The sequence below is a fragment of the Anopheles cruzii genome, chromosome 2, assembly GCF_943734635.1.
Source record: "Anopheles cruzii chromosome 2, idAnoCruzAS_RS32_06, whole genome shotgun sequence".
NCBI classification, from domain to species: Eukaryota; Metazoa; Arthropoda; class Insecta; order Diptera; family Culicidae; genus Anopheles; species Anopheles cruzii.
In genome coordinates, this window is record NC_069144.1 from 9,425,210 (window position 1) to 9,447,658 (window position 22,449).

The window sequence follows — 22,449 nt, forward strand, 5'->3', positions numbered from 1 at the left end:
TAGCGACAGGCATTGTAAAGATTATGGGTAACCCTACGAGATATGAGCGAAATAATTTTCTCAGACTGTAGAATGACCTGTTGGCTCCTAGCAACATGACTCGTATCTCCTCCATTATGTCATTGTTCGGTTACCTATTAGTTACAGTGGCAGTGCTGCTGACGGTGGCATCATTAGCAATTATGTCTTGGTCTCGTTTATCTGCAGACTGATATTGTCTGCAGCTTGCTTAATTCCCATGTAAGCATGAGCTACATCGGAGATCCTTCGACCTATAATGTCTCTATCATCGGTATAGGCCAGGATCTGACTGGCCTTGAAGAAGATGGTCCCTGAGCTCTCCACGCCAGAGTCCCTGATCCAGCGCGATGTTGAAGAAGAGGCCAGCTAGTCCCCCACCCTTGGCTAGCAATTAAATATGTGCATTTTTTGATTGGAGACAAAAACTCTTTCAATTACAAGACTTCCGAATATAAGTAACATACCTTGGACTGTTAGTCGATTTGTTTTGCAGACGTTACGATCAATGTGATTGGATTTATAATTTCCATTAAGCAAACGAACAATTAACTAAAGCAACAAAACCAAAATTTGTCAGAGTATTTTATGTGTTTTTTTTCTTAACAGAAATTTCAACAATATTGTCCATTTTAAAAGATTTAAGAAAAGATAAATGATTAAATCGAAATGATGAAGATTAAAGACAACAAAATTGGAGAGAGAATTTAGATTTGAGTTTTCTCTCCGTTCGTCTGACACCAAAAAGCTCTGTCGAAAGTTCACCCAGCGAAGATGTATTGCGATTGCATACTGTTAGGCGCACGTGTTGGGAGATTCCAAATAACAACTTTTTTATTTGATCCAACATTACTCCGTTTATTGGTCTCTCAAGCTGAGTAGGAAGGGTGGCCAAACGCCTCTGTCTAGAACAGTCCCGCCAAAGCGGATAGCGTTGCATCGTACACGTTCGTGTCAAAGCCCAGCGTTCGTACGATGTTGTCGATCCACGAGCGGAACAGGATCACGTTCGAGTACACCGCCGGGACGGCATCATGGCAACCGATTCCCCAAGCCACGGCGCCCACCTGTGCATAGCGGCTTTCGGAGGCCGCACCAATCGGGCACACCAGCGGAGCCCCTCCATCGCCTTCGCACGTGTCGACGCCGCGCTCGCCACCGGCACAGATGAACGTCTGATGCAGCCGGAACCGGGCGGTGAGTCGCGTGGCTTGCAGTTGCCGCTCGCACGTGGACGATGTCACCAGCGGAAGCGGGACCTTTTTCATGATCACGCTGTACTTGCCCGCCTTCCCGAACTGCTGCTTGCCCCAGCCCGTGGCGAAGCAATCCGTACGCCGCGTGTCAAAGTTGGCCGGCGGAAGGCACACTACGTTAATGTGCTCGGTCAACTGGATCGGACTGTCCAGTTCCACGATGGCTACGTCGTACGCCAAGCTGCGCGGGTTATACTCCGGGTGGGTGTTAACTCGCGTAATTGCCCGCTCCTGGAACGGGAGTCGTTCCTTCGTCGTCTGCGTGTCCCATTCGCCTGCACGGACCTTCAGCTGACCCTGTCGGAAGCCCTGCACGCAGTGGGCCCCGGTCAGAACGAGGTTCGGGTGGATCAGCGATCCGCCGCAGCTGCTGCTGCCGTCTTGCGTTTTGACGATCGCCACCGTCCACGGAAATTCACCGAAGCCGGCTTCGTTGTTCTGAAGCAAAACAATACACGTACACAGTCACAATGCTGTCGCTTAACCGAAAAGGAGTAAGGTTTAGGTACTCACGAAGTTACCCGTCAACGCGAAATCGATGCCACCGATGTTGCGCAACCCACAACCTTTCGGCCGCCCGACCGGCAGAACCCCCGGAGTATTGTTCATGGGCACCACCAGCGAATCGACTTCGCGGCAGCAAACATCCAGCACATCCTGGCAGCTTTCCGGATTGTATCTGCGGAAGAGGTTAAGAGCACAAAGCCGGTTAAACGATCCTGCCCGGTGTTATTTCCATCCTCCGGCACCTACTGGACATCGATCTCGTTGAATTTGTTCTGTTCGGCAAACTCGGGTTGGGGCCGGCAGGCAAAGTACGGTACGCAGGTACACCGTTCACCCTGGGCCGTCAGCAGCGTCGTCGGGCGTTGCGTTGGTATAATCGCATCCAGCGGGTCGCTCGTGGCCTGCGAACCTACGTTCTCCTCCTCTCCGACACGGTTGGCAAAGTTCAAGATCGTATCGTTGTCGGCGAAGAAGATCCTATCTATGGGAACCTGCGCCTTGGCGAAAGAGGCGATCCCCAACGCACCGAGAGTCACCAGCACCTTCCAAGTGTAGATCATTTTTGAGACGCGAGTGCTGTGCAAACGGACCGTCTTTTGGGGAAGGCAAACAAAGGAGAAAAATAAATAGAATCAGTGAGGCAATATGGGCGCGTTCGGGCGTTCGATTACGCAACGCAGGGGAAACCCGCTGCTTGCGTCTCCATTTCATTGTCTTCGAGCGATGCGATTAGTTTGCTACCTGAGAAACTGAAATCCCCCTGATTTACTTGTATTTTATTAATAACAACAAAGCGCTTCTCCAACATAGATTTAATTCTTATTTTCCGCCAATATTCATTCCAACTTCGAAGGTCTATACTTTACGTTCAGCCAACTTGACCTTGCGATAAGACGCCGCCACCGAAACCTGTTCCATTTGCAACGCTCCACTCCATCTTTCCACTCGGTTGTGTCTGAACAGATCCCCAATCCGGTTTCCCTGAAGGGAGCCACGAAATCGACCGATCGGCGATCTTATTTCGTTCTGGTTTATCAGAAGGTCACCGACATCAACAAAACTCAAGGATGCTGCAATTTTTGACGGATGAAAAACTTCCCGTGGCTCGATGCAGTTTGAAGCGCCGTTCGCCGTTACCATTCTTGCCGGACACTCGGTTTGGCCTCCACCAGCCTTGGTTTCGATTTTGTTTGCATCACGCACCGGCCAATTGTCGGCACGTTAGTCAATCCGTAATTCGTTGCAAAAACGCCCAAACGGCCGCCACTAAAAAGGCTGTCGAATGCTGGTGACCCAACAAATGGCAAATGAAAATTGGGCCACTACTTACCCGAAAGAGGAAAATAGCAAACGAACAGAACGCACACGCCAGTTGCTCGATCAACTGTGAAGTCGAGACGGTACGAGGTGAAACACTAGGGCAACACTGTGCTGGGGCGACCGCGACTGCTATGCACACACACACGCACGCACGCAAGCGCAGGAAACGAATCCGACTGGCTGAAGCGCCGGTACGCAACTAACTCCGCGATCGCGATCGACGATCGCCGCGAAGGTGTTTCGTTTAGGCGATCGCGTTGGAGGGGGGGTGGCGTTCGGCGATGGTGTTTGGGTGGCTCTCTTTCGCGAAACACGAGATAAACAGGCGAATTCTGGCACACGCACACAGCTCAAGTAGGAAAAGGATTACGCACCGTGAAGCTCGTCGATAACTGGATTTGCTATGGTTGAGCACCCCGAGCTACAAACTTGATCTGCGACCGGACACGTTCATCAAATGGCGGGGATTACCCACGAAATTGATGGCAAACCTGTCCCACAAGGCTCTGCACTGCACACACAGCCATACTGCAGTAGAAGCACACTAACACTAACCGGGCATTGTGAGCTCGATCGTGCGAGATTAGGAGCTTGGAAATTCTGTTTGTTTACAATTCGTCCGTTCGTCGTTGCTTAACGTGAGAGGTAGCCCCGGCACAGGTTTTACCGTTGTTGTCCGAGCACAACCGCAGCGGATTGTGTAGGATTTACCCATATTTCTACAAATAAAAGTGTTCAGATAGGGTTGGTACAATACAGTGTAAGTATGAACAAAATCTTCAGCGATTCTCATTAATTAATGATTTAATTTAAAATCTCTCACGAAGTCAGACAGTCTCAACTTTGGGTTGATCTTGCAATGTCTCGATCGCAGTCTGTCCCCTGAGTTGACCTCTTCTAAGCGCATTTGTTTTCTAAACCACCAGCACCGAATGAGGCCGGTTCTGTGGGCTTTTTCGATGGCTGTCAAAAATGTCCGTGACACACAAATTTTTTTTCAACAGATAAGCCGAAAGGCACCAAAGTTTTCGGTGGTGGGTTATGTCGATAACCTCGTGAGCAGGTCAAGGAGCAGGTTTTGTTTTGACTTTGGAAAAGTAGAACTTGTTGTTTGCCCAAGGACCATGGTGCTGCTTTACCGAAAGATTAGGAAGGCTCCGAATTATGACATTAAAATCAAGGAAAGAAATAATTATTGGTAGCATTCATTGTGTATTTTCATCAGGATACGTTTTATACTAATTTAAATAAGTCGCCACTGTCGGCACTGTCAAGACCCTTCGTAGAACATGCGATTTACGGACAGCGACTGCAGGTTGTTCACGATCCAGTCCCGAACGGACGGAACGTCCACGTAAACACCGGGAACCTTATCACCGCACCCGATTCCCCAAGCGACGATACCCGCCTGATAGTAGCGCGTCGACGAACCGTGCATTGGACACACGAGGGCGGCTCCACCGTCACCGGAGCACACATCGGCACCCTCCTTCCCGCCGGCACACAGGAACGAACTGTGAAGGTTATACTTGACCCCGAGCCGGGTGGTTCGAAGCGCCTCCTGACACTTGCCCGACTGCACGATGGGCAGTGTAACGCGCTTCAGGATCTGCTGGTAAACGCCGCCCTTGCCAAACTTGTCCTTGCCCCAGCCCCCGGTGATGCACTCGGTGGTCGCCGCGGGCCGAACTCCCGGCGGAGGCAGACAGATGGTCTGCACGTTTTCGGCCGGATAGAATGGCTTCGCCAGCACGAGTAGCGCCACGTCGAAATGGTGGTGATGGTTGTAGCGTTCGTGTACCAGAACATTTTGCACGCCACTTTCCTGTGTCGGTAGTACCTCCGAGTCCGTTCGGGTGTCCCATTCTCCGGCGCGCACCAAAAGGTTTCTGGCCGTCTTGTTAACGACGTTGTGAGCCACCGTAAGGGCCACATTGGGGGCCAGCAGGGACGCAACGCACACGTATATCTCCTTCCTACCGAAATCGCCGATATCCGTCGTCTCCATCACGAGTAGAGTCCACGGGAACTCGCCTGAAAGTGTGCAAGCAGTAACAGTAAGGAGACTCCCCATCAGCTGGGCTAGACGTGTGTCATACCATATTCCGCTTCATCAACAACGCCACCGATCCGGAAGCCAACACCGTCCGTGTTACGCTGACCACACGGTTGGAACTGTTCCTCCGTCGTCGTTCTTGGACCATTCGTCGCTGATGATTGTTCCTCGCTGATGTGATCGTCCGAGCAGCACACATCCAGGTAGTGCGCACACTGGCCAACCACGGTCGATTCCTCCTGCCCGATCCGCAGATCCACTTCCGGTGGCGCATCGTCTTCATCCTGAAGACAGTTCTTGAGCGGCACACACTTACCACTGCAGGTGCTCTACGGGCAAAGATAAGACGTTCGGTGACTTTTCGCGTTCAAGCACCTCCCATCGAGCCCCGCTGCATACCTGACCATGGACGCCTCCCGCCAGCGTTACGAGAAGCACCAGGGGAATAAATCCCGCGACGAGTAGGTTCATGGTGCAGCCGGATCGCGAACCCCGTTGCGATGGTGTTTCGCGAACGCGATGTAAGCTACTGGCGTCGCGTAGCTCCACCGAGAGGGGGTAAACAAATAACGATCCGATCGGCTGAAGCAGAGTCCGATTACTATAACGATGACCAGTACGCAAACGATGACGACGACGACAACGACAACGAAGATCACGGCTCGGGCTACGATCGGGTGTCTCCCACTCGAACCGGTCTGCAACGTCGAAGGCATCTTGACACTGACCGGTCGACAGTAATCCCTGTGGACCGGTTGGAGCGAATAAAAGCCAATGTCTATGGCCCTATCTTCCGAGCAGAGAATTGGCAATCACTTGATGGCTTCATCGCCTTAAAAACCACCAGATCACTTAAAGATGATGCCAATGCGCTGATCTGCGGACTAACCACGAAACCTTATAGGGTTATGGTGACCTACAGAAAATGGAAAGTCCAAAATGTGCCCAAAAATCCGAAAGGGGTATGGAGACTCTTGGTGAATCACACCAGTTCCAGTACCTTTCATTACTACCCGACTTTCTGTCCAGCCAGCATCGACTACAGATGTTCGATAGTGGATAGTGAATAATTATAACCTACTGTCCGAGCTCTTGGGAGTTGAGAGTAAAATCTTCCCACCTACCTTGTAGGGTCTCGTCAAGGTCGGTTTGCTTTCAATTGCGCCGTGACGAGTAAATGTTTACTTAAAAACATCGCGATGAAAACAATTATGTAACATTTCCGAGACCTCCACCGGACGGACCGATAGAGGACTGGAGAAGATCGACCCCTCCAACTAAGCTGAGTGTTGGCTCAACATTCAGTAACGTTTGAACGTTCCCCACGACAGTGTCCACCGAAGCCAAAGCCACCGTAGAAAGATGGCCCGCTGGAAGCCCGCTCTCACTCGATCGCTTCTATTCGCGGTACTGGCGATAGTTCTTTTGCACTTGATCGTGTCGATTTCGGGAGCATGCGTCTGCGTCCCGGAAGAGCTTTGTCCAGCGCCTGAAGTGGATCTGCGGTTGGTTGACACCGACGAGGAGTGCCAACCGGGAGCAGTGTGCTGCGACGTATCCATGGGAACGTTAACCATGGGGAACGTACCCAAGAGCCAGCCATTCTGCGCGACCGCGTGCGTTTTGAGCGAAGACCAGTGTTCGGGAGACTATCTGGACAACGAGTACGGTGAGGGTCTGCTCGATGTGCGGCTGATGTCCGATGAGAAATGTCCCGGCGATTACATCTGCTGTAAGTCCGTGGAACCGTCGATCCAAGCAGTTTGCAATGGAACCTGCGTGCCGGGCGGCATGTGCACCATGTTTGAATCATCTGGAACCGTCGGATGCACAGGGGGTCAAGTGTGCTGTCGGATGAACCGAAACATGTGGACAGGACTCATTAACGAGATCAACGCGATCGATCACGCGGAAAGCGCCGTGAAGCAGCCGGAGACCCACTGCGAGGGGGCCGGCGGCGCCGACGGTTCCCCAGCCTGGTTCGTATCGGTTTGGGCACGGGTGGAAGTTTTGCAAGGCTTCCTCAGTCACCGGTTTCTCTGCGGTGGCGTGCTGGTTTCGCCAAAGATCGTGCTCACGTTAGCCAGCTGTGTGGAGCGTACGACTTCCAGTAACCTTTACGTGATCCTCGGCAGCAACTATGACCTTGTGAACCGGTTTTCGATTCGGGACGATGATGTACGTAGCTTCGCGGAGAGAGTTCGGCTGAGAGATTTGAACCGTTTCAATCCATTCTTTTCAACAGACCTACACGATCGATAAGTTGATCCTCCACGAGGATTACGACCCAGCGACGGAAACAGCTCCTAATAACGCCGCCCTGCTTCGACTGTCAGAAGCGGCGTCGCCACAGGGTGGTGAAGAGTGTTTTGCAAGGTTCACCACAGAAGGTGAGCCGCTGGGCGAATGTTACGTCTTCGGTTGGAACAAGGATGCTTACGTGCAAGGCTCCGAAAGCCTTCTGAGGAGCTACCCAACGAAGTTCAACGTAAATGGTTGCAATCCTGGTACGGTTTGCTTCGAACCCGGCGCCAATTGTGAGGATCGTTCGATGCAGGGTTCAGCCGTCGTTTGTGGTGATCGCCGCCAGAGAGCTACAAAGCTACACGCGCTACTCGTTAACAATTGCACCGGTTTGGCGGTGGACCACCTTTCGGCTTGGCTTCGGCACCAGGAAAACCCCACCTTCATGCAGATGCCTCAACGACCGGTGCCCTCGCGTCAATATCTTCCGGTGTAAGAGAAGGGCAAATAAATGGAAAACGCTTACGCTTATCTCGCTACCACACTCTGACACCATTGGTTTGTCATCTGTTGGCCGCGACACATCTCGGACCGGACGGGTGCAATTTTATTTCATCGATCGAACGTCTTAGGGGGCGGCGAACACGTAGTCACGGGCTGCCACGTTGTGGCTCTGGAGCTGTTTGTCGATCCAGTCCCGGAAGTAGGCCACATTGCCGTACACGCCGGGAATATTGTTCTCGCCACAGCCGATGCCCCACGCTACGATGCCCGCCTGGTAGTAGTAGGTCGGTGAGCCCGGGATCGGGCACACCAGCGGCGAACCACCATCACCGCGGCACGTATCCTCTCCGGCGCGTCCACCGGCACAGAGGAAGCTGTTGTGCAGTACGAACCGTCGGCCAAGGCGCGTCGTGCGCAGCGATTCCTGGCACTTGGCGTGCGGTACGACCGGCAGCTGGACCTTCTTCAGGATCACCTGATATTTACCTTCCTTGCCGAAGATGTTCTTGCCCCAGCCGGACGCGAAGCACTCGGTCGCGTCGAACTTGGCGTTCGGCGGCGGCAGACAGATCGGTTGGACGTTCTCCGCCAGCAGGAACGGTTCGGTCAGGATCAGCAGGGCCACGTCGTTCGCCAGCGAAGCCTTGTTGAACGCTTCGTGCGTGATCATCTGGGCCACCCGGCGATCCTGGTGGGAGTGCAGTTCGCTGCGCGTCTGCGTGTCCCACTCACCGGCCCGGATCAGCAGCTGTTCGCGCTGCTTGTTGAACACGCAGTGGGCCGCGGTCAGGACGACGTTCGGTGCGATCAGCGACGCTCCGCACTCGTACACGTTCAGATTCTTGTCGACCACCTGCTCCTCGCGCAGCACCGCCACCATCCACGGGAACTCGCCGTACTCCGATTCGCCGCCCTTGTTGCCAGTGATACGGAAACCGAGCCCGTTCGCGTTCCGGAAGCCGCAGGAAGCGCGCCGTTGCTGCTCCGGGGTCGGCTGCGGAGACGGTGGTGGTTCCTCCACCACCGAGCGCTTCTCACAGCAAGTTTGCATGTAGTGCGGGCACTCGCTCACCTGCGTCTGATCTTCGCCGACGCGAATGTCGATGATGCCGGCACCATCCGTGACGATCTCGTTGTCACTGCACAGATAGTACAGGACACACTCGCCCGCGCAGGTCTGCAAATAAAACCAGTCCCGTCGTTAGTTGCCGTCGGAATGGGAGCTACTTTCCCGTAAATCCCTTACATTTTGATCAGCGACGGCGGCTGGTGCTGGCTGTGCGGCGGATGCAGCCGGTGCAGCCGGTGCAACCGGGGCAATCGGTGCAACCGGTGCCGGTGCCACCGGTCCGCTCGGGGTCGTCTCGGGAAGAGTATTCTTATTCTCCGTCAAGTTGAATACCGAGTTGAAGAGATCGTCCAGATTGTCCTGGGCCAAGCCCACACCCACCAGGGAGACCAGCACGACGGCCAGCAGTGGCATCGCCTTTTTTGTCCACATTTTTGTGACTCGCTAGCTTCGAAAACTGTGGGCGAAATAGAGAAGTTATGCTAATCAACGTTGGGCAGCAGATGACCTCGACACTGGCGGCAGCACAGCTTTCCAACAAACAAACACACAAAAAATCCAAACATTAAGCCAAGCGAAAGAGGCACTGCTAAGTAATCAGCCAAACAACGGCAAGGATTATAGTCGCTGTCGCCAACACAGCACCGATTTCCGATCCGAGCCGGGAATTCCTGTTAATTAGCGTCATCGGATGCTTATCGATGCAAAGCCATCCTCTCCGTAGGCAGCGCGCACGGCACGGCAAGGTCTTTGCCGGTTTGTCGGGTTCACCGGAAAACTTGTTTGCAGCCCCGGAGATCGGAATAAGAAAACGGACACCACTCACACTCACAGCACGCAATGGCGAACGGCAATAACAAACGACGGGGGAACCACCTTCGCTACCCTTCCTGGTTATCGGTCTTACCTTCAAAGCGACCACAACAACAACAACAGGAGGAAGCTGCTCCCGGGAAGCCGGTTTGACCACGGGGCTTTCAAGCTGAGGTGAGTCGCGGGACGTGATCACCCAAAAGCGCGTGCGACACCGTTCGCAGTCGAAACGCAATTGAACCGAGCGCTGCGACGATCGTAACGATTTAAGGCATTCATTCTCTCGATCTCCCGCGGGGACTGCCAGAGATCGAGAGCGGTCCGATCGCGGGGCCGCCGCGGATCTACTACTACTACTACTGCCAGCTCGGCCACTATTACTATTACTCACAACTCTACTGGTGTCCGTGGCACTCTGCCCAGGTCCCCGAAACCGGAATACCGATAAGCTGTCGGAGACGACCCGGTAGAGCGAAGAACTGGTGAGCGCGTCGCGACGGTTTAGAAACTCTGCAGAAGCTTAACCCTCGATAACCTTGCGCTGACCTTAATACACGAAATCGGCCACAGTTTTTTCGGCATCCCCTTTTACAATCACTAATGTGGCGCGCCAGGGTGCCGTCGCCAGTCTAAGGTGAAGCTGTGTTTAAGAGGTGGCTCACTTTTCCCCGGTGGTCACTGATAAGATCGATTGTTTAGCAAAACATTGTGCTAACTTTTTCCCGGCTGCTCCACGTCAAGGAGATCGGCCTAATGGACAGCAGAAAACCCGACCCCTTGATGGGAAAGCCTGATCCTCCTCCTTGGCTTGTGATCCTTGGCTTGTGTTGGCTATACACGATCGCACGATCTGCATGCAATAAAACCCGCAGAAGGCTGGTCGCTTAAGCTGTGATTCCCCCGTGGTCTGAACTATTCTGTTTTTAATTGGTCCACGACGTCCGAACAATCAACGAGCTATCGATTATACAAGCCATTAATATGCGAAAACGGAAAAATGCACACAACAAGTGACGATCGCTGGAATTTCCGCGTCACTAACCTCCCGGGGGGTTTGAACCACTAGGCGCATGATTTATGGTCACCATCGTGAGGTGGAACAATTTGGTTGGCATGTACGTTGCAGACTGACCGGACTGAAGATGGGCCACTGTACAATCATCCGGCGAGCCTGAAGAGTCCTGCGACGAGCGGTGCCTAACCGGTCCGGCAAACCGAAAACCGGTTCGTTATTTGCTTCACTCAACCCTCTTCACTTGCAACTTGCAAATGAGGAATTGAAAACTTACCCAAGATCGAAGACATTAGAATGTTTGTCTGTTTCGCGTTTCATTTTTTGCCTACAGTTCTATGAGAACTATTGACACCTCGATGGGCGATCGATGCAAATCCAGATCCCGCACTTTGCCGGTTTGACGGATTCACCGAAAAACTTGTTTCTGACGCAGCCGAGATTGGAATAAAAAAATGGTACCTTCGTCCGCCTAGAAGTTTGCGGTTCCGGGCTGTCGGGGTCTGCTCCGCTACCCTTCCCGGCTATCGTCCTTACTTTCAATGCAATCAAAATAACGACAGAAACAGTTCCGGTCCGACACAGCCTTTGACATTTTTGTATCAGTAAGCATGAAAAAGTAAATAAATCGTCGAATAACATGCAAATGAGATGTTTCTCAAGATCAGAACGAGAACTCAGGATGTTTGTCTGTTTCGTGTCTCATTTTATTGCCTACAGTTCTATGAGAATTATTAACACCTCGATAGCCGGTCGAATTGGAAAGCGCCACAAGCACTGACTAAAAAGTGTAGCTGGCGGTGCCAAAGTTACGCTGGTTCATGTGCTGGTCGATCCATCCGCGGAACTTGGCCACATTGGCGTACACGCCCGGCTTACCGTTCTCGCCGCACCCGATGCCCCACGCCACCAGTCCGCTTTGGTAGTAGTGCTGATGTTGGTTCGGGATCGGGCACACTAGCGGGGAGCCACCGTCACCCTTGCACGTGTCCTTACCGGGGATGCCGCCTGCGCACATGAAGCTCTTGTGCAGGTTAAACTTGGCTCCGAGCCGGGTCGTGCGAAGGGCCGACTGGCACTGATCGTTCGGTACGACCGGAAGATCGATCTTCTTCAGAATGACCTGGTAGGAGCCGGCCTTCCCGAATACATCCTTGCCCCAGCCGGACGCAAAGCACGTCTGATGATCGAACACCATGTCCTGCGGTGGCAGACAGACCGGCTGGATGGCCTCGTTCGACTTGAACGGCGAGTCGAGGAACAGCAGCGCCACGTCATTGTACAGTCCGCCCTTGTAGAACTCCGGGTGTACGATCACCTCCACCACCGAGCGGTCCTGGTGCGGGTAGATCTCGTTCTTCGTCTGTGTGTCCCACTCGCCGGCGCGAACCTTCAGCTCCGACGGTTGCTTGTTCTGGACGCAGTGTGCCCCCGTCAGGACGACCTGCTCGTGAATCAGGGAGCCGCCGCACGCGTACACGTTCTCGCGCAGCTGTCCCAACACTTCCTCCGACTTCAGGATCGCCATCATCCACGGGAACTCTCCGTATTCCGCTTCGTTGTCCTTCGAGCCGGTGATGCGGAACCCGATACCGTCCACGTTACGCCTGCCACAGTGTAGTTCTCGCGGCGCGGGTCCACCGGAGCCATCGGACGGAGGGCCCACTGGATGTTTGCCACCATCACTGCCGCTACCGCCACCACCGCCGATACCACCACCGCCGCCGCCGCCGCCGATGCCACCGCCGCCTCCTCCGATACCACCACCGCCGATACCATCACCACCCGGTGGTTGGATCTGTCAGCGGGATTCAAGTAGTTCAAGCGGCGTTAGCACACGGGGCGCGATCACTTCGGTTTTTTTGCTACTTACAATGTCATCCTCGTAGCAGCACTGCAGCAGATAGTCCACACACGGGTTGTCGTCCGAGAAGCGAATATCGATGAGGCCTTCGCCCGAAGTGCTGGCGTTCGAGCAGAGGAACTTCTGAATGCACACCGCCTCCCCACCACATGGTCCACCCTGAAGTTAGAACGCACGTCAGTGTCGTGGGCGGCCATCTTCCAGTCACACACCCGCACAGCTTACCTTCTGGCCTACCGGCGGTACCGGTGGTGGTGGTGGAGGCGCCGGAGTTGCCGGAGGTGCTCCCTTTCCCGGTGGCGCCGTCGTAAACACATTATTGATCAGATCGTCCAAACTGAGCTCGTCCGCCGCGATCGGTGTGAAGCCGAGCAGTGCAGCAACCCCCAGCACCGTTACTGCCAATGTCAGCGTCCGCGGAGTACGCATTCCGAGCACGAACTGGTCAAGCGGTTGAAGCGAGAATGAGGTCCGGTCGGAGCGTGTTGGTATGTTTTAACTGCAGGCCGCTTCGGGGCCGAATCTCGCGACTCGCGGCGAATGGGTTCCGGATTTTTTTTCGCCAAACTAGTATTCGTGCTGTCTGAGAAGGACAGAGAAACAGAAAGTCAGGGAAAGAGAAGGAGAGAGAGGGAGGCCGGTACCACCACAGCCGAGTAGCAGACTGATAAGCTTGATAGACACGCACACCTCCGCGCAAGTGCTAACAATAAACAAACAAAAAGCGACGGCCAGATGGAGCGGTGACAGCGGCCACCGGCCGTAACGAATTTGATGGCCGGAACGCGCAAATCGCACTGCCGCCTGCCGCCGCCTGAAAACCGGTTCCGACGCACCGGGCTCCGAAAACCTGCTGTTTACCATTGACCTCTACGCCAAACGTTTTATGATTCGCACGGTTCTGTCTGCAGTTGGCGATGTGCGATCAAACAACGATCGTCAATGATGTGAGGTCCATAAATAATTCGTAATAAAAAAAACAAACGTGTGACAATCACAATCTGGCCTCTGCATATTCTACGAACGAACGATTAAGACAGAGTAAAGGCCTTGGCCCTCGTTTGCTCATCCAGTTGATCGATCGAACCACACCGCGGCACGACAAACAGGTTTTAATGAGGATTGTGGAAAAGCCACAACAACGAAACCCCCGTGATCAACCGGTTTGACCACTGGTTGGCAGGGCCGCGCGCCGTCACTTGATATCCGGCATATTGTCGGCGGTCCTCTGCAATTGGCTATGCACCGGTGTCCGAATGATCGGTTCGGCCGGAACCGATCACTAAAACAGTGACACACTGGGGTCTACACTTACATCTAGAATTGTTCCGCCTATAGGACAAGTGGTGTGCAATGACGGACGAGATACGGTCCTAAATAGCTAACAGAGCGAAGGAAAGTAGCTCGAAGCAGGAACATGAAACAAAAACCCCAAACAGAGAAGTACCGAGTGAAGAGAGGCACGTTGAGAGTCCGAAATCACCACGACGAGGGATGAACTAGGGCGAAAAACGCTATCAGGCGAGACGCACAAGAGTCATCATAGGTCAGATTGGTTGGCTGGACCCAAACACCAAAAGTGATCTTGCCGGGGACTCATGTAGTTCTAAAGTCAATCAAAAATAAGTAGGTTCCCAAACGAATATTCTTAATTTGGAGAGGACATTACACTTATCTCTCTTTCTATCACGAATCTGTTCTCAAGCAATGGTTCCGAGGATCGTTGTCGGATCATAAGCAACAGATCACCATTATGGTGGTTTTGATTGCTTTGATTGAGCGCTTAATATTGCGATTCATATTCACCGTCACTGGGATTCCCGTTTTTGCGGGGATCCTCAAGATACTTAAAACATTCTCCGGAGCAACGGGCACGCTATCAGTGTGCGGTTATCAACAACGTGCCCGGAACCTGAGCATCACCGAGCAGACGTGCGAAAGTAGTAATGTCAGTTAATCTTGTACCATAATGCACGGCAGATGCGTCGGAAGCGTCCTGTGCGCGGTGCTGTTCGTGATCTGGGCCGGGACTTCAGCACAGCAAACAACTATCGGTGGTACTAGCGTTCAGGTATGTTGAATATAGAAGGAACAAGGACACAAACAGCTGGGTGGTATATGTTATTTTGTACCTCCATTAGACCTGCACGACAGTCAACGGGTATGCTGGCCAGTGCCTTCCACAGTCGGAATGCGATGAAGAAGCGCAGATAGATCTTCGCACCTCAGGTTCCTGTTCCAAGGGTTATCACTGTTGTGCAACGAACACCATTCCAGAGGCACCAACAAAACCTCCTGCCCGGATGTTGGAGTGCGATGAAGGAAGAGGATACTGTGTTCTCAAGAGCGACTGTCAGGTTCGCGTTTTCCGATTACGTATCAACGCCTGCGCAACGTATAAAGAGGTGTGCTGCCCGAAGGAGTCCACCACTGTTGAGCAGATCGGAATGACGAATGACATATTGCCAGCAGCAACACCAACACCATTCGCCACCACAGGGAAACCGTTGGAAGAAATCCCTTCGACTTCTGAGCCCGAACTTCCAACCACGGTTATCAGCGATCTGGATGATATCATAGATCAAAACGGAAACCGAACGGAAGGTCAAGAATACGATACTCAATCATTCCAAACGCCTGATGGTGGAATCTTGTCACCATCGTCGCCTGTATCGCCAACAACAATGGACACAACACCTTCGCCGGATGCTGGGAGTAACAATATGCTAGTGCTTAAACCGAGCATATCTAGCGCGTTGTTCAGCTACACCGAGTGTGGACAACGGACCGCCAATGGTATCGCTGAGCGACCGCTGAACGTACTAGACCGCACCGAGTACGGAGAGATACCGTGGATGGTGGCCATTTTTGCTATGCCTCAAAAACGCTACTGCTGCAACGGTGCCCTCATCAGCGAACGGGCCGTTCTGACGACAGCTTACTGCATTGTCCTCTGCGATCGTGCGAAGGATCAACTGCGAGTGCGACTTGGCGAGTGGGATCTGAACGCAAGCATCGAACCGCTGGCTCCGGTGGACTACGGAGTGCAACGGGTGCACAAACACGCCGACTTTCGATTTAACTCGATGATCAACAACATAGCGATACTGGAGCTCACCGCCCACGTTACCTACGGTCCAACCATTCAACCCGTGTGCTTGCCATTGGCCGAATATTCTGTGCGTAATACGGAAAACATCCTGGTCACCGGGTGGGGCGCTACGGTGCAACCGGTGGAGGCTCAATCGGCGGGATCGAACATCCTCAAGACGGTCCTATTGCATTCCATCAATCGGGCCACTTGTCAGAAGGATCTACGAAACCGGCACCAGCCTGTAAACTACCGGCTCGACGAAAGCTTCGTGTGTGCCAGTACCCAGCTTGACGAGCGACCCTGTAGCGGTGATGCAGGAGCACCGGCGGTGATTGAAGTTCCCCGTTCCGACGATCGCTACTATATTCACGGTTTGGTATCGTGGGGCTACGGGTGCTACCAGAACAATACCGTACACACCGTCCTCACCAATGTTGCTCACTTCCGGAATTGGATTGATAAAACTTTGAAAAAAATTAAATAACCACCTAGATGAGCTTGACTTTCTAGTCTCAATGTATTCGCAACGAATAAAAGCAAAGAAGTCCGTTCAATACAAACGGTGTTCGCTGGTGCTTTGTGGCTTTATTATTCTCCGAATTCCTCCGTCCGTTGGTAGGTGTAGCTCCACGGACTAAGATGCTCACTTCGGATCACCTCATCGATCCACTCTCGATTGTACGCCACATTGGTCATCACAGCCGGTGCGTTCGAGTGATTGCAGTCGAAGCCCCACGAGATGAGCCCCACGAGATAGTACCGCTCACTGCCCCGCTCGATCTCCGCCATGTACGGTGATCCGTTGTCCCCGTTGCACGGTAACATTTCCGGTGGTGTTCCCTCGGCACACAGAAAGCTTCGGTGCAGCGTGTACTTTGGCCCCACCAGCTTGCGAAGCTTCCGCTGGCAGGACTCGTGGTCTACGGACGTCAGGTGAGCCTTCTTTAGAATGGTCTGCGGCTGCTTTTGGACAAATTTGGGTACCTCACCCCAGCCAACACCGATGACATCTTTAAAGTTCGGCCAGTGCTCGCTACTTTGCGGCGGTAGACACACCACGCCGACCGTGTGATTGAACTCCACCGTATCGGTGAGAATCACGATGGCAATGTCGTTGATCTTGCTCGTCAACCCGTACTGAGGGTGGACGTGCAGCGTCTGTACATCGCTGTCCACGTGCGGTATCGGTTCGCGGGTCGTGCTCATGTCCCACTCACCCAGCCGGACCACCAGTTGGCTAGGGTTGTTGCGGTACTTGTAAAGACAGGTGCTCGTCGTGAGGACCGCCGCTCCATCGAGCAATGCTCCACCGCATAGATACTTCAGCGAGGAGCCGTTCACTCGTCGAAAGATGGCCACCACCCACGGATACTCGCCGTACTCGGTCTCACTAAATTCCTCGTTTTGAATTCTGAACATAACGCCCCGTGGATTACGCTGCCCACACTCCTGCGGGGCGTACGGTGGCACTATCACACCAGGACGGTTCCCTTTTCCACGATCACTTCCACCCGTGGAGGGCGGTGGCTCCTGCGTAGGTCCTGCGGGTCCAACCGTCGTGGACTCAGCGACAGTATCCGCGGACGGCGGCGGGTCCGTTGCCGTTTCCGGTTCATCGTCATCAACCGGTTCAATGCAGCACTTCATGAGATAATCATTGCAGTCATCGAAGAATCGCACATCGATGATGTTTTCACCGGAAACACCGAGGACTCCGTTAATGCACTGATACTGATAGACGCAGATGCCTGGCTTAGAGTCACTGGTAGTGCAGTTCTGTCAAAACAGTTTGATTAATCCAATGGCAAGGGCGCTTGGGCTAGTTTTGAGCTCACCTGGTACTCCTTTGCAGCTACTGCAAATGTACACAGCATAAAGACACCGCAGAAAATGCCCAACCTCTGCTGCCGCTTCTGCCGCCCTGTCACCATTGTCGCCGAACTTCAGCACAACCAACTTCCTTCTCACAAGACGTGCCTGCAACGAATGGTTTAGCCACTGACTGCACGCTCGATGAATCTAGAAGCCAACGCAGTGATAAGTGTTTCAGACACTCATTCTGCCTTCTTGGCCAGCAGAATCTGATGGAGCGAATAACGGAGAATGGATGGAGAATATTGTATGGCGAACGGCAGTACTGGACAACGGTTTTACTACCCACCTGAGTACTTGTAGGTAAGCTGGATTATGAAGTGTTGAAAATTACATGAATAACCATCGGTTGGGAATTTGTACGGAAAAGATCGTTTCGTCCCATGGCTTTCACCGAACGCCTGGCGAATCCTTGATAAGCGTGCTAATCTTTCGACCCGCGGAAATCCCCAGCGATAAGCGATGATTCCCGGAGCGAGGATTATTGTTGGCACATACCACAGTGTTTTTGCCAAAGTATTGATTACAGTGCTATATGGTGACCAATAACGCGTACCGAAGTTCCAAAGTGTCATGCCCTGTTTCGGGGGATATTTAACATTATTAAAATAAAGCAAATTTAAAATAGATTCAGGCATGTTGAAAGTTTGCCCGTAAATCGGTTCGCGTAAATTGGCCGTCACTAACGCTCTTATGAGGTACGGCTTCCTTGATAAGCGTTAGTTCGCCATATTGGCATTTAATCGATGCTCATTTTACGGTTTCGTGTCCGTGAGCTTGGATGCAAAGCAGCGGCGAAGGAGGCCACGATTATCGCTTATTACGCTCCACGAAAACGTTAACGGCTACACAGCAGGCACCGAACCAGTGACACCACGCAGGTCAGCGTTGCTTCACATCACGCAAAACATTGTCCCTACAAGTAACGAACCTCAATGAACCAGTGGAAGGAAGGTCGCCCCAGGAGCTGTATAGCGGTGCTGCTCCTGTCCATCGCCTGCGCTGGAGTTGTGCTAGCGAACGAGGATATCCTAGCCGGGTTCACGAGGTGTAACAGCAACGCTGGGATTTGTATGACACTCGAACAGTGTCCAAACGGCCAGGCAAACGTCGATGGAGAAGATATTCTGGCGCCGCGACTAGGCGACGGTGACTTCGATGAGTGCAACCAATACGGAAGGGTGTGCTGTCCCATTCCAACCGACTCCGTCACAGAGACGCCGGATTGCGAGGACGAAGATTGGAGCCAACAGTGCGGTGAAAAGGCTGACGTGGAGGAAAGTATGGACCTGGTGCAGACCAACCGTTGGGAGTTCCCGTGGAGTGTGGCCGTATTCAGTATCATCGAGATCGGTAACAGGCGCATGAATCAGTTTCTGTGCGGAGGCTCAGTGATTGAAGATGGTATCGTCGTGACAGCTGCCAAGTGTGTCCGCAATGAGAAAAACTCCACGTTACGGGTACAGTTCGGAAAGTGGGATTTGACCGATAGGACAGAACAGTGCGTCCAGGTACGGTTCGTGTCATGGAGGGTGGCCACTACAGTCAGCATTTTATAGTACTGTGAAAAATTGTCTCTCTCCCTTCTCAGGAACTAAGCGTGGAAGAAATAGTCATTCACCCGAAGTTCGTTCCTTCCAGCCGGCAGCACAATATCGCTCTGCTTTTCTTAGACGACAACGCGCGGCTGGGTCGGTGGGTGAATCGGGTTTGCTTGCCCGAGCCACAGCAAAACGTGGGCAGCACCGAGCTGTGCTACATTGTCGGCTGGAATACTATTCCCAAATCGTCCAATCCGCTCTTCAAGCTCCGAGTGGAGCTCCAGAACCCCCGGGACTGCGAGTCGGCCATCAGGCGGCACGCATCGCTCCCTAACTTTAAGTTTCCGGCGGAGAACACCTGTACCGCTTATTTGGACGAACTGAAGAACCACCCGTGTGCGCGGGCGGAAGGATCGGGGCTGATATGTGAGTCGCCCGATCGGCGCGGCCAGTTTTTCTTGGTAGGGATCGCTTCGTACGCCCTACGCATCTGTCAAAACGTAACCGAAGTAAACGTGTTTGTGAGCATCAAGCCCTACAAACAGTGGATCGACAAGCACATGAAAGAACATTCGGTTCAACCTTCCTTCTACCATCCGGATCCGGTGGTAAGACACTAAAGTGATAGTTGAACGGACTTACGGACTAAATACAAAAAAAATACTAAACATCTATAAAGAAACCATCTGCTTCGTTTTATTTTGCTCGATAAGCCTCATAAGATCATTTTAGCGATCTTAGAGGAGTCGTTGCATCTGCAGAGATACTCTATCAGGCGTACAGGAAAGAGCTGTGTGAAATGTTCCTCTGCGTCAGATGCTGATCGATCCACCCGCGGAACAGCGGTACGTTCACGTATACCCCGGGGACGCCATCCTCGCCGCAGCCGATGCCCCAGGCAACCATGCCGGCTTGGTAGTAGTGATTAACCGAGCCCGGGATCGGGCAGACCAGGGGCGACCCACCGTCACCTTTGCACGTGTCGCGCCCCTTTTCGCCACCGGCACACATGAAGCTTCCGTGCAGCTTAAACCGATGGCCCAGGCGGGTGGTGCGCAGCGCTTCCTGGCACTTTGGACGGGGCATGACCGGTAGCTCGATCTTCTTCAGGATCACCTGGTACGTGCCCTGCTTGCCAAATACATCCTTGCCCCAGCCGGACGCGAAGCAGCGAGACGCATCGAAGTTGAAGTCTGCCGGAGGCAGACAGATGGTGTTAACCGTTTCCATCAGCTGGGCCGGCTGATCAAGGAACACCAGTGCTACGTCGTTGAACAGACCACCCTTGTAGAATTCAGGATGCGATACGATCTCGACTACATTGCGATCCTATAACGGAGCAAGAGGGAGAAAATCGAGCTCAGTGCCATTGCCACTCCAAGCCGCACTCCAAATTCAGCGTACCTGGTAGTCGAACATCTCGTTCTTGGTCTGCGTGTCCCACTCGCCGAGCCGTATCCTAACGTCCTCCGGCTTCTTGCCCTGCAGACAGTGCGCTGCCGTCAGGACGACGGAAGGATGAATCAAAGAACCGCCGCACTGATACACGTTGATCACCTGATCCAGGGCCTTCTCTTGCTTTAGAATGGCGACCATCCACGGAAACTCACCGTACTCCGATTCGCCATCTTTGTCGCCCGTAATGCGGAAGCCAACGCCGTCGGCATTGCGCAGGCCACATTTTTGCGGCACAAGATTCGGATCCAGCGGGTTGTGCGTTGTACCCTGGCCATGTCGATCTGTGTAAACGCCACGGAAACATAGTTAGCAAAGGGAGTTCGAAGGGAAATACGATGCGGACGATACATGCAATGGTAATAGGTTAGTTAGTGCGGGAAGATTAGTTCTTGAAGCTACCTGGTTTAGTCACACCACCACCACCGTAATGTCCCCCTTGTCCACTAGGAGACGATCCCCCAGCTCCTTGATTTGGTCCATGACCAGAAGGTTTCTGATCTCCTGGTTTTTCAGCTCCGCCTTTCACAGGCTGAGAACCTGCTCCTCCACCACTGGAGCCAGGCCCACCTACGGAGGGTAGAGAGCCACCTCCAACAGGTTGCGTGCCACTTCCTCCAACTCCAGGTTGAGAACCAGGTCCACCAGCACCTTGGCCTCCAACACCGGAACTAGCACTTACACACACAGGTTTCGGAGTAATCGCGTAAAACTGGCTCCCTGAGGTTCTCACGTTCGCGTGTCAGAACTGATGCTAATCTACCACACTCTGGCCCCGTTGGAACTCAACGCAAACCGGTGCGGGTTTGATAGTGCCTGATAACCAGAACAGCCCTACTGCACTCCGGTTGATCCCCCGGTTTGCTGGAGCAGACCGATGCGTCGAACGTTTCGCAACGAACTGATTCTTCAGTGCGTCGGATCGGTGGCGAGTAAGCGAGCGATCGTCGATCGCGCCGGGCTCGGACAATCACCAAGACGATCACTAGTAGCGACAGTGCCGACCGCGCTGAGGATCGCACGCATACAGCGCGGGTTACGCGGATTGCCCGAAGGTGTCGTGCACGGCCGTTGGCGGAATTGTTTAATTTCCATTTTTCGACGCGATCATGTTTACTTCTCCAATCAAATGTGTCGGAAATTTCGACTCGAGACACAGCGCTGATCCAGCTGATCGCACGCGCACACTTGGAGCAAAAACCTCGTTCACCGTGGTTCATCTCGAGGTGCGGCCGAACAGGATCGCCGGATACTTCGAAACACGCACACGCTGATGACAACTTTTCTACACGTAGTTTTGTAAACTACCTAGCCTCAATATCTGGCTACAGAAACGAGTTTTGTTTTGGGTTTTCTGCGGACAATATCCTCGCTACCGTGTCTGGCTGGGAGACCGATTTTCTAAAAAAAATATAGAGGGCACAGTTAGCTCGTAGAAATCCTAGTAACTCGAAGAAAATCCTCGAAACCGACCACAGCACGCCAAAAGTGTGTGTGTGTTTGCTTTCTACTCTAGTGCGATAACCTTTTTGCCAAATCTCTAACCTCGCGGATGGACGGTTTTGGTACCGGCTGTATGGCCTATTGTTTTTTAGTATTGCTTTCACTCGTGATCGTTCAATTTGAAACAGTAAACAGCAGACACTGGGAAAGCTCACGTAAACCACATCTTCGCTCGCTGGCCAGATAGAGTGGGAATACAGATGAGTGTCCTAATTTGTCTGCAAACCGAACGCATGCTGGGACTGGGACTTTCAACAAGCTATAATACACCGTTAGTTGGAAAAAAACCAGCCTACAACGGTTATCGGCCCGGCCAATGGG

At 53.0% G+C, this 22,449-nt stretch overlaps 9 protein-coding genes across 11 annotated transcripts; 3 read left to right on the forward strand and 6 right to left on the reverse strand.

Moving 5' to 3' along the window:
- Nucleotides 1–867: 867 nt before the first annotated feature.
- LOC128277612 (phenoloxidase-activating factor 2-like) lies at nt 868–2,368 on the reverse strand. Its single transcript, XM_053016092.1, has 3 exons — nt 2,028–2,368; nt 1,788–1,953; nt 868–1,712 (listed from the first exon to the last, which is right to left on the reverse strand). Exons 1-3 carry the CDS (start codon nt 2,339–2,341, stop codon nt 924–926), a joined length of 1,269 nt encoding a protein of 422 aa, XP_052872052.1. The 5' UTR covers nt 2,342–2,368; the 3' UTR covers nt 868–923.
- Nucleotides 2,369–4,302: 1,934 nt separating this feature from the next.
- On the reverse strand, nt 4,303–5,667 carry LOC128267280 (phenoloxidase-activating factor 2-like). Its single transcript, XM_053004086.1, has 3 exons — nt 5,557–5,667; nt 5,201–5,486; nt 4,303–5,135 (listed from the first exon to the last, which is right to left on the reverse strand). The coding sequence occupies exons 1-3, from the start codon at nt 5,626–5,628 to the stop codon at nt 4,372–4,374; spliced, it is 1,122 nt and encodes a 373-aa protein (XP_052860046.1). The 5' UTR covers nt 5,629–5,667; the 3' UTR covers nt 4,303–4,371.
- Nucleotides 5,668–6,476: 809 nt separating this feature from the next.
- On the forward strand, nt 6,477–7,945 carry LOC128278372 (uncharacterized). Its single transcript, XM_053017094.1, has 2 exons — nt 6,477–7,335; nt 7,403–7,945. The coding sequence occupies exons 1-2, from the start codon at nt 6,520–6,522 to the stop codon at nt 7,895–7,897; spliced, it is 1,311 nt and encodes a 436-aa protein (XP_052873054.1). The 5' UTR covers nt 6,477–6,519; the 3' UTR covers nt 7,898–7,945.
- A 24-nt stretch (nt 7,946–7,969) lies between these two features.
- Nucleotides 7,970–9,427, reverse strand: LOC128278374 (phenoloxidase-activating factor 2-like). 2 transcript variants are annotated; one of them, XM_053017098.1, is made up of 2 exons: nt 9,173–9,427; nt 7,970–9,082 (listed from the first exon to the last, which is right to left on the reverse strand). In XM_053017098.1, exons 1-2 carry the CDS (start codon nt 9,404–9,406, stop codon nt 8,030–8,032), a joined length of 1,287 nt encoding a protein of 428 aa, XP_052873058.1. In that variant the 5' UTR covers nt 9,407–9,427; the 3' UTR covers nt 7,970–8,029. The 2 variants fall into 2 exon arrangements, with proteins under 2 accessions (XP_052873058.1, XP_052873056.1); XM_053017096.1 differs by having other exon boundaries at nt 9,152–9,427.
- A 2,068-nt stretch (nt 9,428–11,495) lies between these two features.
- On the reverse strand, nt 11,496–13,141 carry LOC128278373 (phenoloxidase-activating factor 2-like). Its single transcript, XM_053017095.1, has 3 exons — nt 12,889–13,141; nt 12,673–12,822; nt 11,496–12,597 (listed from the first exon to the last, which is right to left on the reverse strand). Exons 1-3 carry the CDS (start codon nt 13,090–13,092, stop codon nt 11,581–11,583), a joined length of 1,371 nt encoding a protein of 456 aa, XP_052873055.1. The 5' UTR covers nt 13,093–13,141; the 3' UTR covers nt 11,496–11,580.
- A 1,494-nt stretch (nt 13,142–14,635) lies between these two features.
- LOC128268763 (phenoloxidase-activating factor 2-like) lies at nt 14,636–16,301 on the forward strand. Its single transcript, XM_053005968.1, has 2 exons — nt 14,636–14,734; nt 14,805–16,301. Exon 2 carries the CDS (start codon nt 14,967–14,969, stop codon nt 16,239–16,241), a length of 1,275 nt encoding a protein of 424 aa, XP_052861928.1. The 5' UTR covers nt 14,636–14,734; nt 14,805–14,966; the 3' UTR covers nt 16,242–16,301.
- Nucleotides 16,270–18,023, reverse strand: LOC128268762 (phenoloxidase-activating factor 2-like). Of its 2 annotated transcripts, none has more exons than XM_053005966.1 (3): nt 17,919–18,023; nt 17,593–17,734; nt 16,270–17,533 (listed from the first exon to the last, which is right to left on the reverse strand). In XM_053005966.1, exons 2-3 carry the CDS (start codon nt 17,686–17,688, stop codon nt 16,346–16,348), a joined length of 1,284 nt encoding a protein of 427 aa, XP_052861926.1. In that variant the 5' UTR covers nt 17,689–17,734; nt 17,919–18,023; the 3' UTR covers nt 16,270–16,345. The 2 variants fall into 2 exon arrangements, with proteins under 2 accessions (XP_052861926.1, XP_052861927.1); XM_053005967.1 differs by having other exon boundaries at nt 17,593–17,776; nt 17,919–18,006.
- A 180-nt stretch (nt 18,024–18,203) lies between these two features.
- Nucleotides 18,204–19,790, forward strand: LOC128277445 (inactive CLIP domain-containing serine protease A30-like). The gene is made up of 2 exons (XM_053015900.1): nt 18,204–19,140; nt 19,221–19,790. Exons 1-2 carry the CDS (start codon nt 18,565–18,567, stop codon nt 19,788–19,790), a joined length of 1,146 nt encoding a protein of 381 aa, XP_052871860.1. The 5' UTR covers nt 18,204–18,564.
- Nucleotides 19,791–19,850: 60 nt separating this feature from the next.
- Nucleotides 19,851–22,294, reverse strand: LOC128277448 (phenoloxidase-activating factor 2-like). The gene is made up of 4 exons (XM_053015904.1): nt 22,284–22,294; nt 21,028–21,302; nt 20,575–20,909; nt 19,851–20,499 (listed from the first exon to the last, which is right to left on the reverse strand). Exons 1-4 carry the CDS (start codon nt 22,292–22,294, stop codon nt 19,942–19,944), a joined length of 1,179 nt encoding a protein of 392 aa, XP_052871864.1. The 3' UTR covers nt 19,851–19,941.
- Between the last annotated feature and the right edge of the window lie 155 nt (nt 22,295–22,449).

Excerpts from the sequence above, each read along its gene's own strand:
- LOC128278373 (XM_053017095.1), bottom strand. The coding sequence starts at position 13,092 with ATGCGTACTCCGCGGACGCTGACATTGGCAGTAACGGTGCTGGGGGTT. Across the intron at positions 12,823-12,888 it reads TACCGCCGGTAGGCCAGAAG|GGTGGACCATGTGGTGGGGA; the intron begins GTAAGCTGTGCG and ends TTCTAACTTCAG. Across the intron at positions 12,598-12,672 it reads GCTGCTACGAGGATGACATT|ATCCAACCACCGGGTGGTGA; the intron begins GTAAGTAGCAAA and ends TCCCGCTGACAG.
- LOC128267280 (XM_053004086.1), bottom strand. The coding sequence starts at position 5,628 with ATGAACCTACTCGTCGCGGGATTTATTCCCCTGGTGCTTCTCGTAACG. Across the intron at positions 5,487-5,556 it reads CGGGAGGCGTCCATGGTCAG|AGCACCTGCAGTGGTAAGTG; the intron begins GTATGCAGCGGG and ends CTTTGCCCGTAG. Across the intron at positions 5,136-5,200 it reads TGTTGATGAAGCGGAATATG|GCGAGTTCCCGTGGACTCTA; the intron begins GTATGACACACG and ends GCACACTTTCAG.
- LOC128268762 (XM_053005966.1), bottom strand. The coding sequence starts at position 17,688 with ATGGTGACAGGGCGGCAGAAGCGGCAGCAGAGGTTGGGCATTTTCTGC. Across the intron at positions 17,534-17,592 it reads TAGCTGCAAAGGAGTACCAG|AACTGCACTACCAGTGACTC; the intron begins GTGAGCTCAAAA and ends CTGTTTTGACAG.
- LOC128268763 (XM_053005968.1), top strand. The coding sequence starts at position 14,967 with ATGTTGGAGTGCGATGAAGGAAGAGGATACTGTGTTCTCAAGAGCGAC.
- LOC128277445 (XM_053015900.1), top strand. The coding sequence starts at position 18,565 with ATGAACCAGTGGAAGGAAGGTCGCCCCAGGAGCTGTATAGCGGTGCTG. Across the intron at positions 19,141-19,220 it reads GGACAGAACAGTGCGTCCAG|GAACTAAGCGTGGAAGAAAT; the intron begins GTACGGTTCGTG and ends CTCCCTTCTCAG.
- LOC128277448 (XM_053015904.1), bottom strand. Across the intron at positions 20,910-21,027 it reads TGGTGGTGTGACTAAACCAG|ATCGACATGGCCAGGGTACA; the intron begins GTAGCTTCAAGA and ends GCGTTTACACAG. Across the intron at positions 20,500-20,574 it reads ACGAGATGTTCGACTACCAG|GATCGCAATGTAGTCGAGAT; the intron begins GTACGCTGAATT and ends GCTCCGTTATAG.
- LOC128278374 (XM_053017096.1), bottom strand. The coding sequence starts at position 9,406 with ATGTGGACAAAAAAGGCGATGCCACTGCTGGCCGTCGTGCTGGTCTCC. Across the intron at positions 9,083-9,151 it reads CCGCCGTCGCTGATCAAAAT|ACCTGCGCGGGCGAGTGTGT; the intron begins GTAAGGGATTTA and ends TTTTATTTGCAG.
- LOC128277612 (XM_053016092.1), bottom strand. The coding sequence starts at position 2,341 with ATGATCTACACTTGGAAGGTGCTGGTGACTCTCGGTGCGTTGGGGATC. Across the intron at positions 1,954-2,027 it reads TTCAACGAGATCGATGTCCA|ATACAATCCGGAAAGCTGCC; the intron begins GTAGGTGCCGGA and ends CCTCTTCCGCAG. Across the intron at positions 1,713-1,787 it reads TCGCGTTGACGGGTAACTTC|AACAACGAAGCCGGCTTCGG; the intron begins GTGAGTACCTAA and ends GTTTTGCTTCAG.
- LOC128278372 (XM_053017094.1), top strand. The coding sequence starts at position 6,520 with ATGGCCCGCTGGAAGCCCGCTCTCACTCGATCGCTTCTATTCGCGGTA. Across the intron at positions 7,336-7,402 it reads TTTCGATTCGGGACGATGAT|ACCTACACGATCGATAAGTT; the intron begins GTACGTAGCTTC and ends TCTTTTCAACAG.